The following is a 10,982-nucleotide window of genomic DNA, read 5'->3' as shown; positions in this document are numbered from 1 at the left end:
ATGTGCACCTGTAATCACACACAGAAAGAGTTATTTACTCTTCCCATGTGGAAAATCTAACTCATCACTTGGATACAGGGAATACACAACACATCTGACAGCTTTACATGCTCATATGGAAAATCTTGTTTGCAGTTTATTCAACTGTAGGCTCTGGTTTGATTTTGAAGTAACAGGCTCCCTGCAGAGGATGGTTACACCTGACACCTGCAGTGTTCCTTCTTTTCAGCTGGATCCTACAGCCAGTCAGCTGAACTCCAATGATGCCTTTGTCCTGAAAACTCCCTCTGCTGCCTACCTGTGGGTTGGCCAAGGAGCCAGCAACGCTGAGAAATCAGGAGCACAGGAGCTGCTGAAGATTCTGGGAGCTCGCCCAGTACAGGTTGCTGAGGGCAAAGAGCCAGGTGAGGGGGTCACAGTGGAGTCTGAGATCATTTCTGTGTAGCTGCACATCCTCAGCAATTATTTAATGAGTATTCTGTCTCCCAGAACAAGATGTGGACATGGGCAAGAGGGGCTTCTCGGGGTATATTCATTGTTTAACAGCGCTCTCATGTATGTCTGCAGGCCACTGGGACTTTCTGACCTGGAAGAATGCTTCAAGTCCTGCCCAAACCACAACCCTGGTGTGGTTCCATGAACAGGAGAAGCATCAGTCTCTCTCTCTGTTTTCCAGACAATTTCTGGGCAGCCTTGGGTGGCAAAGCTCCGTACCGCACCTCGCCCCGCCTCAAGGACAAGAAGATGGACACGCACCCCCCGCGCCTCTTCGCGTGCTCCAACAAGAGCGGCCGCTTCACCGTGAGTGTCTGGGGGATTCATCCAGCACCCACCTGGCAGGGGGGGAGAAGCTCAGACCCTGCTGCTCTGAGCCCCCCAGCAGCGTACACCTCATCTTTCTTTGTGTGGTTTGTCCTGTGCAGGTGAAGTAAGTGAAGCCTGTGTTCATCTGAACCCTCTGTTTTCTAGATTGAAGAAGTTCCTGGTGATCTGACTCAGGATGACCTTGCCACAGATGATGTGATGCTCCTGGACACATGGGATCAGGTATGTCACGTTTACAGGGGGGCAAGAGGAGCAAAGAATAGGCACAGATTGGCTCTAGATCGAGACCTGAACCACAATAGCCAGAGGTGCTGTTGTATTACAGATTCAGCACACATCAGCCACAAGGCAACTCAGAGCTGAATTTTGATGTTTTGTGGAAAAATGTTCATACATCTGCTACTTTCCCCTGATGTTAAGCTGGTGTAGAATTTTTTCAAGGGTCTACAATGCATGTAGATAAAATGCAGACAAAAAACTTCCCATTATTGACCAACAGAGCTTTGGTCATGTTTGTCAACAACGCAGGCACTCAACATGAGGATATTCTGGTTTGTGTCATGCTCTGTTCACTGAGGATTCATCTAAATTATCCCTTCATAAAGAGAATGATTGATGCTGAAGTAATTAATATTTTTATCTTTAGGTCTTTGTATGGATTGGGAAAGATGCCCAAGAAGAAGAAAAGACTGAGGCACTCAAGTCTGGTAATGTCACATTTTCCTCTCTGAACTATCCCTTTCTCATTTTCCCACTGTGTGATCATGTCTCAGGCAATCTATATTCTGACAGGCATAGATAAAACCATAGGGTCCAAACTTTCAGTGGGTATTTTTGTTCAAATGGCCGATGTGAAGCTGCCTCTCTGGCAGCCATTTAGCCCCAGCTGAGCTGCTGCTCTGCAGGGCTGGTGCTCAGTGAGCTCCCTCCCTGTGTCCCCAGCCAAGCGCTACATTGACACAGACCCCTCCACGCGGGACAAGAGGACCCCGGTGACCATTGTCAAGCAGGGCTTTGAGCCTCCCACCTTCTCTGGCTGGTTCCTGGGCTGGGACGATGACTACTGGGCTGTGGATCCCCTGCAGAGAGCAATGGCAGATGTGGATGTGTGAGCAATGTTTGAAACAGAGCAAGTTCAGTGCCTTCAATGCCTTCAAGAGCTCCTTCCTCCTGCAGGATGTATGTTAACGAGGGAATGATGTTAATAGCCAATTAGCTGTGCAATAATTTCCGAAAACAATCATGACCAGTCATTGACCCTACTCCTTGCTTTGATTATATTTAATACAATAAAGCTTGTATGAAATATGGGAAGAACAGAAATGGTGGAGTTTGTTACGAAGAGGAGAACATTAAAGAGCAGCTGTAGATCCCATGTTTGAACACACCTTAGAAACCAAAACCTTCTTTGTGCCATCTTTTGCATGTGGACTTTTTAGTAAAATGTTACAGAAATTATTTTGAGGAGTTTGGGACTGCTTTGCTTTCCCCTCTTCAGAATTATATGCATTTGAGACCCTGATAAACAGTATTTTACTCTTTCAGAAACTCACTCATTAGTAAACAGCATGTTTTTTTTATTCAGGATGAGAGCAAAAAAGCATCCTGTGTTATCAACAAGAATTCACAGGGGTGGCACCTGCAGCAGCAGCGGGAGTTACAGGGTGACTCATCTTCCCCAAGGATTAACCTGGAGCTGTGCTGTGGCTCTGCTTCCCACTCCAAGTGCCTGAGCACAGCAATGCTAATTATTCCAGCTTTGTTAACTGTTTCTCCCGCTCCCAGCCAGAAGTTAAGCTCAGCTTACATCAGCTGCCACCTTGACAAACACAGAGTATATTGCTTTGGTGATGCAGAGGAAAACCTGCCCAGCAGACAGGCAGAAAAACAACAGCACATGGGCATCTCCTGCCAGTGACAAAGGCACAGCGTGTCGAGGCACAGGTACCCAGGCCTAAATCACCTGTAAATACAGAGCTGATTGGAGCAGAAAGGGCATAAGAAACTACTTATGGAGTTATGCTGGCCAGTGGGAGAAGGGCACTTACATCAGTGATCTTGGCATTTCAGTTCCACTGCCTCGTCCCAGATTTTATGGATGTCAGACTCAATGCTGGTGGCAGCCTGACGAGTCTTAGTCTTCCCTACGCTGTCTCCATCTCTTCTCTTATTAATCCGTTCTACAGGGGTACAAAACAGGAAGTTTAACAGCTTGGGTTATGTGAGCTGAGGCCCAGCTGCTTTGAGGTTGAAGTGTAAGCCCTTATTGACACAACAACCACTCCAGGTCTGCACAGAGCAGCACCAACAGGTAAAGCACCAGTGCAGTGCCTTCTGTTAAACACCACTTGTCCCTGCTGCTAGTTACAGACATGTCATTTCCTAGAGAAATATGGTTGTAGATCTGGATAAAATGCAGCACTTTGGTTTTTAAAACATATTTTTAGGAGAAACAGATGTAGAGCCTTTTCAGTGCTTTAAAGCAGTGCAACTCTATGCAGACACAGCCTCATAACAATGGCAGCCCATCAGTGACCACAAGCACGTTGTATCCATAACTACGGCATGTTTGTGCCATTCCTGGGTGGCAGAAAGTCAGAAAGTTTCACTAACAACTGTTTCTCATCAATGGGGACTGGTTTAGAGAACACAAACCTGATTTTCAGGAGCCCCCAGGACACTATTCCACTTCCCTTGCAGGGCTACAGACCCATTTTGTAGAAGGAATAATCCCAAATGTTGGATCACCTCTACCACAACTGGCTTTCTCTTCTGTTTGAAAACAAGTTTTGGATTAGAGGTGTTCCATCCAGGACAATATGGATAAAGTTTATTTAAGATCACAACCTGCTTGTACTCCTTCTGAGAGGCTTTCAACTTCAGATATTGCGATTGTCCACATTCACAAACATTACATACAAGTTCTGTAACACACTCAGTAAAACAAAAAGGTTCCTCAGCAAACCCACTTTGCTAACACTGCCACAAGCTACAATACACAGGGAACTCAGTGCTGCAAACATGGGCTGACCCCGAGCTCGCCCCTCCCAGTCTCCCTACTCCATCACACCTAGGAGGCCCTGCAGGATGTTTATGGGCAGGGGGAAGACGATGGTGGAATTCTTCTCGGCAGCGATGGTGGTCAGGGTCTGCAGGTAACGCAGCTGGAGAGCAGCAGGAGACTCCGCGATCACCATGGATGCCTCCTTCAGCGCCCTGGACGCGTTCATCTCCCCCTCAGCCGCGATCACCTGCGGAAGCAAACGGGCCAGACTGAGCTCAGTCCTCAAACTGAACTCCAAACAGGAGGAACAGGGAATGCACAGGCTGTGCATTCAGGGTACCACCCTGCTCAATGACCTGCCCTGGGCACGTGCTTCCACCAGTCACAAGCTGCTCCTGTTTGCTCTCCAGGCCCCAGTGCCTGGTATCCTCCCATCCAGAATGCAGGATCACAAAAGCTGGCATCAGGTCTTGAGAATGCAATGCAAGTATTTATTCTATCTTCAAAAGCTTTTGGGCTTCTTCCAGCACTGCCTCTCAAAACCAGATGCACTCCCCACAAATAACTGAAATTACTTTCTCCCTCAAGCTGTACTTTTCTGTATCTACAAGGGCTTGAGAGGGAATGGTGTCTTTCTTATTTGGGAAAAACCAAATCCAGCCCCCAGGCTGATGTCATTACCTTGGCTCTTGCTTCCCGAGCAGCCTCTGCTTCTGCAGCCATGGCTCTCTGCAGCTGGACAGGTAACTTCACATCCTTGATCTCCACACGTTCCACCTTAATGCCCCAATCATCTGTTGCCTCATCAAGTGTGACCTACAGAAGGCAGGACAGGTAAGTGAAGCCACACACCTGCCTCAAACTAGTGCCCAAATATGAAGAATGACCAATAAACCAAATGAATTCTCTTCAAATTCTCAGACCTTCAGGGCTTTAGTATTTGTAGTATGATGTGACAGCTAAAAGAGCACAACTGTTTTAAAGTAACAAAAACTCCCAGAGCTTGATTAATGAATTGAAGGAGTTCTGTGGCACAGTTTCCTTCCACAGTGAAGGACAGACACAAGGATCCAGGGAAGCCATCCTCTCCTGTATCCCTTGTTTCCACGTGCTAGCCCCACTGGCCCTAGGTGCTTTAGTCCCTCATTCTTATTTTACAGGGTGCCCACCCAAGAGATCTTGTTAAGGCTTTGCCTACAGCTCCAAATCACAACTGATCACTTAGAGATAAAATAAATCCCCACCTTTAAGTGATCCATGGGACTGCTGCTCTACCTGCTGTGTGATGGATTGCTCCAAGATGCTCCTACCTGCATGCTGCGGGCAATTTCCTCACGGTCAGAGAGGATCTCAGAGAGGCTTTTGGTGCCCAGGACGTTCCTCAGGGTGGTCTGTGCCAGGAGCCGGGTGGCTGAGTCGGCGTTGGTGACATTTGCCACAGCCAGGGTGGCGTTCTGCACCCTGTAATAAACCACTCCATCCACGTTGATTGTCACCGAGTCCTTGGTCAGGATCTGAAAAGCAGTGGGGAAAGTACAGATTCACCTGCCCTGTCCCTTCCCAAACTACCTCTTTTAGCAGGCTTTTCATAACACAAAGGTAAAGAATGAGTAGCATGCACAGAAATCATGTTGAACAAATAAAAATTGATTTCTGCCTCTACGTAAGGAACACAAACAAACCTAAATCCATAAGCGTAATTTAATCAAGTCAAAAGAAAAACTGGATTACTGATGGCCTCACTAATGGTACATCAGCAGCTGCAAGCACATTCTGCCTGCCAGTGATTTGGTTTCTCCCAATTACCCTTTAGAGTGTACCAGGACAGCTGCCATTTGTCTCAATCTACAACTAACCATGAGCAACAAGCCCACAACAGATCTGACAGGAAACAGATGCAGCACACAGGGAGCATCTCTGTGTCTCAAAATGCCCCTGATACATGAGTGATACAGTTACAACCATCAGGATACAATTGTTCAGTAACTTATTTTTAGAGGGACGCTTGGGTTTTATTCTTTTGTTATCCATTGTGTTGGCAGCACTGAGTTCAGCTGGCTTAATGCTCTGGACACATTCTGCTACAAAGTTAGGATGTCCAAGGAAAATCAGACTAGAAATCAAAGTAATTTTTTTGTTCTCTAGGACCTGCCATCAGTGGCAGCACCTTCATCATGTTCCTGTGCAGGGCAGGGCACAGGAGCCACGTGCACACCAACCCAACAAAGGGAGCTGACCACTCATTCCCCCAGTTCCTATAAATAGCATTCGATGTATATTCCAATTTCATCCCATTACTTGAGCCATTTTATACATGTAGATAAACTGGCACAGGACAGATCCCTGCTGTGCCTGGAAATCTTCCAGATTTCACAGATGCAATTAGGGAATGTTGTATGAAGCCCAGCAGCCTTCGTTCCAAACCCCTCCCATTCCAGCTCTCAGGCAGTATTCAATTATCTCATTTGGTCCTCAGAGCATCATCTGTTTTCTTTCAGTGCTCTTCCCTTACTGGATGACATTTCTAAGGGATATATGTATTCTTCACAATACACTGCACCTGCACAGGGAATCTGTATTCAAACTGCACATTACCCAATACTGAGAGGGGAGAAGGTAAAGCAAAGTGCACAAAATTCTGCAAGGACTTTAGCAGGTGCAAGGGCAAATGCAAACTCACCTCCTGAGGAGGGATATCAAAAGAGATGGTTCTCATATCAACTTTGATGAAGCTGTCTGTGCAAGGCAGGACAAAAAACAAACCTGTGCCAAAAAATCCATTCAAGAAGATGTGAAAATGGGTCATTAGAGCAGACAAAACTTGTTACTGCAATAAGCTGAAATCCAACTGTTGTGGCTGTGCAGCTCTTTGTAAGGAACTCAGCAGCACAGCACTTGTTAGTGGCTTCCAAACCAAGGTAAGATTTTCAAAAATGCATGCTAAGAAATTTCAATTTATCTGGGTATCACTTACTTAGAGATTATTAACATTTGGAAATAGAACAGCCCCAAAACTATTAACAACTACTTTTAAAAATATTCCCCACATAGTTACTTGTGGGGCCTAATTCTGGCAAGCACCAATCTCCTGCCTTCTGTTCTGGTGGCTCACTGAGATTCTTCAGCTTTCCAGCAATGTGGAACATTGCAAAGCCTGGGTGAAAATGAAGGAAGAAGCCATTGCCCCTTTCTGTCACTCTGAGCAGCAGGAGCAACAGCAGAAAATAACATTCTTCCAGGTCTCAGAGTTTCTAACAACTTGTCAAAACTATCAAATACTCTACTAGCTTCTGTTACTTTTGAAGGATATTGAGGCTTTCAGACTCATTGGGTTTAGCTGATACATCAAACTTTTTTCAAATAACCCATCTGATGCCATTATTCCTCCCTTTACATTTAGTGCTTTTGATTCTGCCTGCAGATCATACATTAACAAAGGAGAGCTGGGTAGAATTAAGTTTGCTGCCTTCTCAATCCAGAGTACAAATCAGAACTTTATGAGCTGGAAGAGACCCACGAGGCTCATAAATTCCTGTTGCAACACATCCTCTTCCTGTAAGAGTTAACTGTAACTTGTCCCCAAGTTACAGAATTCTTGAGAAATCCAGTTGCCACTTTACTGCAATGTCTCTACACCATGATTGTTTTGCTGATGACTAATTGAACAAATTGCTGTCCAGGACATACCTGGTCCCTTTGCTCCCCCTTTCAGGATGCGTCCAAGGCGGAAGATGATGGCTCGCTCGTATTCCTTGATAATCTGGAACAGATTGTTGGATGTCATGCACATGATGGATTCCACATTATGTACACACCAGGCTAGGACAGTCTTGAGTCTCAAATTTAATACATATTTCTCTACTGGCTGCTTTTGAGAATTTTAGCTAAAACTTTATTGTCAAAAAGCAAAGAGCAAAAGGAAAAAATCAGGACAATAGCCCACAAGAAATATTCCTCAGACTCTCAACAGGATGGCACCTGGGCAGGTTCAGGCACCAACAGAGCCATGAGGAATATCCTGGCAACAACACAACAAAGTGCAGCATTTGTGACCCAGCAGGGATTTTTCCAGCTCCAATTCTGATGCCACATCAGCCAAGCCAGGAGGAAATACTCCTCCTGTCTGGAAACTGCAAACATCAACCTCAGAGTGATCACAGACAACACTGTGTCTTCAAATGTGTCACGTGCAGCCACATCCATGTACATAATTACAGATTTCTATTTACATACTTCATATTTACATGAGTGATATACAAGGAGATACCTTAAAAAAAATCAGTCCTCTAAGAGTAGTTATGGGTTCTTGCAATTATTCTGATCCTTCAAATGAGCTTATTTACTAATGACAGGTGGGCAGATGTAGTGAAGACACCAATGCAGGAATTATTTTGACCAAATATTATAATACCACTTTTATTTTTGGTTTGAATGCACTGCAGTGCTGGGGTCTACTATAGCTCAAGAAAGAACAGAGCTAGATTAATTTGTGTTTATTTTCTCAATAAATCCAATTGAGAACAATAATAGCCACTGTGCATTGCTGAAAGTTTTAATCCACCTTAGCAGTGAACAATTTTACCTTTATGCACATCCATACTGATATAGGAAATGTAATAACAGTGAAAAGAATTGAGGCCATCACCAGGATCCATCCACAAAAACCAAGGCCAGAGTCGACCTCATCTACAAAAGAGCAGAAATTGTCACTTTTTAAAACCAAGAGTGCCTATTAAAGTGCCTAAATTGGATATTTATGTTAAATGTTCCTAGAAATAAGTCACTGTTAGCACTACTCCTCTGGCCAAATGCATTAGGTTTAGATCAGAAGTCAAATTAAAAGGCAAATTCTGCTTTGATTTTCATCAGTCTCTAAGTTGTACAAGACAGCTGAGGCAGAATGCTGTCCAAGCAGCATTTATGCAGAAGTGTACCTACACTGAAGTTTCAATTCCCAAATGCCTTTCTCTCCCCCAAGTTCTTCCAGCAGAGTGACTCACAGGCAGCAGTGGAAATCGTGTGCCTTTGCTTTCTGACAAGTCAGAGGAACCTCATGTAAGGGGTAGAGCACAAATGCCCCCCAGCCTGCCACCTCTGGGACAGCATTGCTGGAACCTGGGCTCTGCTCCAGCTGTCATGGGTGCACATCTAAGGAAACCACAATTCTCACACCCGTTGGATCTGGGAAGTTGGATAAAATGAGGTGCAAGATTAGCTGGACATGAAATAAAACCTCCATAAAGAATTTCTTGGCCAGAAACTCCTCATGCCTTATTCCTCCGTCAGTGGAAGACACCTGAAGGTAACTCTGGGATCAAATAACGAGCTGGTGGTTTCAAAAGCTCCCCAGCTAAAGCCATGCCAAAATGTGGCCTGGGAGGCATTCACAGAGCTACAGGAAGTTTCTTATCCTGCCAGCTGAGACTCCTAACGGGCTGCCAGGAGCCTGCTGCCAAGCAGGGATGTCCCTGGGTGTCCCAGCACTGACAAACATCACCCTCCTACTCTGGAGATTTGGAATTTCATGTAGAAGTCACACCTCAAATGATGTGCAAATTTCAAGATTGAGCAAAGAGGATGCTTTATTTAGCACCAATGTGTCGTTCTTCACAATACAAGAAGGGAGAGAGATGCTGTCTTGTGGAAAACTCTGTGAGGTACAAGAAACATGCCTGGCATTTGTGGGATGAGCTAGTTCTGCAGCTCCTGGAGGTGATCCCCAACCCTGCCCCACAGGCTGAAAACAAAGGCTTGACCCTGCCCTAAGTGCTGGCTGACAGTATCCCTAAACTGCCACTGGAATTTTCTCTGAGCTAAAAGGCAGGCAAGCCCCCACCTTGGGTTTATAGCCTGCTGTGGTGGGCAAGTCTAAGCAGGCTATTAAAAAAATGCAAATATTCTTGAGCAACCTTTTTGAGAAATAAACCACAAAGAGAAGGACTATTGAAAAAATAAAAACAAAAACTTAATTGAATCAGCCTTCAATGCCTTTAAGGCTGACTGGAACAGTTACCATTACTTTAGCAAGAAATTATCACTTGGACCATCAACCTGTATTAAGAATTTATAATACACACTTAGTGCTGGAGGCTAAGATGGAAGGGGAAAGTTCTCATTACAGCTTGAGGTGTGGCACACGGTTCATTTGTGATTTATTTCCTTCTGCAAAGACTCCACAATCCAAATAAGAACACCACTGTCAAACAGCAAAAATGTGCCCTGATGAAAACAAAACGCCAATTTCAAAGTGAGTTATGTGTCTTCACAGATGCTTCACAGAGCATTTCAGATGGGAAAACCCCAAAATTTTGACATCCAATAACCAAAACTACGTCTAATGCCACTTACTCCATATTTTATTGTGATCACATGAGAGCTGCAGGAGAAACCACCTCAGCAGCGTGTTCAGTGCTCAGTGCTCTTGCAGAGACAAGATTGACACCAGTGTGATCACAGTGAGGTATTAATAACTAACATAGTTACACATGAAATGCAGATCCTCTCCAAAGATACCAGAGCCAGGATGTGCCACTGGGCACCAGGGCCAAAGAGATCCACAGTTATTTATACAACAACTCAAATTACCCAGCCAAAGGCTTCGTACACAAAGCTTTCTTATAAATACATTTCCTTCTCTGGCTGCAAACAAGAAAAGCATAGAATAAATCAGGACTTTTCTGTTGCCTGTTTCTGAACAATGGAAGTAACAGGAAAACATTCCAGCTTCCAGTGAGTGAAATTGCCAGTTGTGCTACCTCAGTGCATCATCTCCAAAATGTCCTGACCCACGTCACACACTTACGCCTCCTAACTGGAAGGACAAAACCCACATCAATAACGATACCAGGAAGTAAAAATTCAGTACAATTCATTGCCCCACCTGAGGACTTCTACCACTTCCTCCAGTCACACCTAGACAGGATTTGGCTGTGCTGAAAAGCCACAGTAGTGTCAAAAAACAATCTCTAAGTTCTCCTTGTTCTCCTTTACTGGTGCAGCGTCCCAGAGATTACTTCTGTTGACTCTGTCATCATTTCCTTAGTTTCCCCCTTAGTGACCCGAGGCAGCTCCTGGTGATGCTCCGGCACTGAGCGGTGTGAGGACCTGCCGGGAATCACCACCTGCAGCCACGGTACCCGAAGGGGCAGCGGGG

General features: G+C 45.1%; 2 protein-coding genes across 2 annotated transcripts in view; one reads left to right on the top strand and one right to left on the bottom strand.

Annotated features, from left to right (window-relative positions):
* Positions 1-2,142, top strand: part of GSN (gelsolin) — a 9,448-nt gene extending 7,306 nt beyond the window's left edge. The window contains exons 13-17 of the mRNA XM_031057330.1: positions 230-404; positions 677-801; positions 970-1,047; positions 1,472-1,532; positions 1,768-2,142. Of these exons, the coding sequence (XP_030913190.1) occupies positions 230-404; positions 677-801; positions 970-1,047; positions 1,472-1,532; positions 1,768-1,937 (609 nt within the window). The 3' untranslated portion in view covers positions 1,938-2,142. The remainder of the gene's footprint in view (positions 1-229; positions 405-676; positions 802-969; positions 1,048-1,471; positions 1,533-1,767) is intronic.
* A 243-nt stretch (positions 2,143-2,385) lies between these two features.
* STOM (stomatin) overlaps positions 2,386-10,982 on the bottom strand; it is a 21,903-nt gene continuing 13,306 nt past the window's right edge. The window contains exons 3-10 of the mRNA XM_031057273.1: positions 9,000-9,010; positions 8,412-8,515; positions 7,517-7,589; positions 6,510-6,592; positions 5,140-5,343; positions 4,511-4,645; positions 3,896-4,076; positions 2,386-3,005 (exon numbers count right to left, since the gene is read on the bottom strand). Of these exons, the coding sequence (XP_030913133.1) occupies positions 2,875-3,005; positions 3,896-4,076; positions 4,511-4,645; positions 5,140-5,343; positions 6,510-6,592; positions 7,517-7,589; positions 8,412-8,515; positions 9,000-9,010 (922 nt within the window). The 3' untranslated portion in view covers positions 2,386-2,874. The remainder of the gene's footprint in view (positions 3,006-3,895; positions 4,077-4,510; positions 4,646-5,139; positions 5,344-6,509; positions 6,593-7,516; positions 7,590-8,411; positions 8,516-8,999; positions 9,011-10,982) is intronic.

The sequence above is a fragment of the Geospiza fortis genome, unplaced genomic scaffold (genome assembly GCF_000277835.1).
Source record: "Geospiza fortis unplaced genomic scaffold, GeoFor_1.0 scaffold27, whole genome shotgun sequence".
NCBI lineage: Eukaryota > Metazoa > Chordata > Aves > Passeriformes > Thraupidae > Geospiza > Geospiza fortis.
Note: the sequence above shows the minus strand (reverse complement) of the source record. Positions and strands in the feature narration are given on the sequence as shown.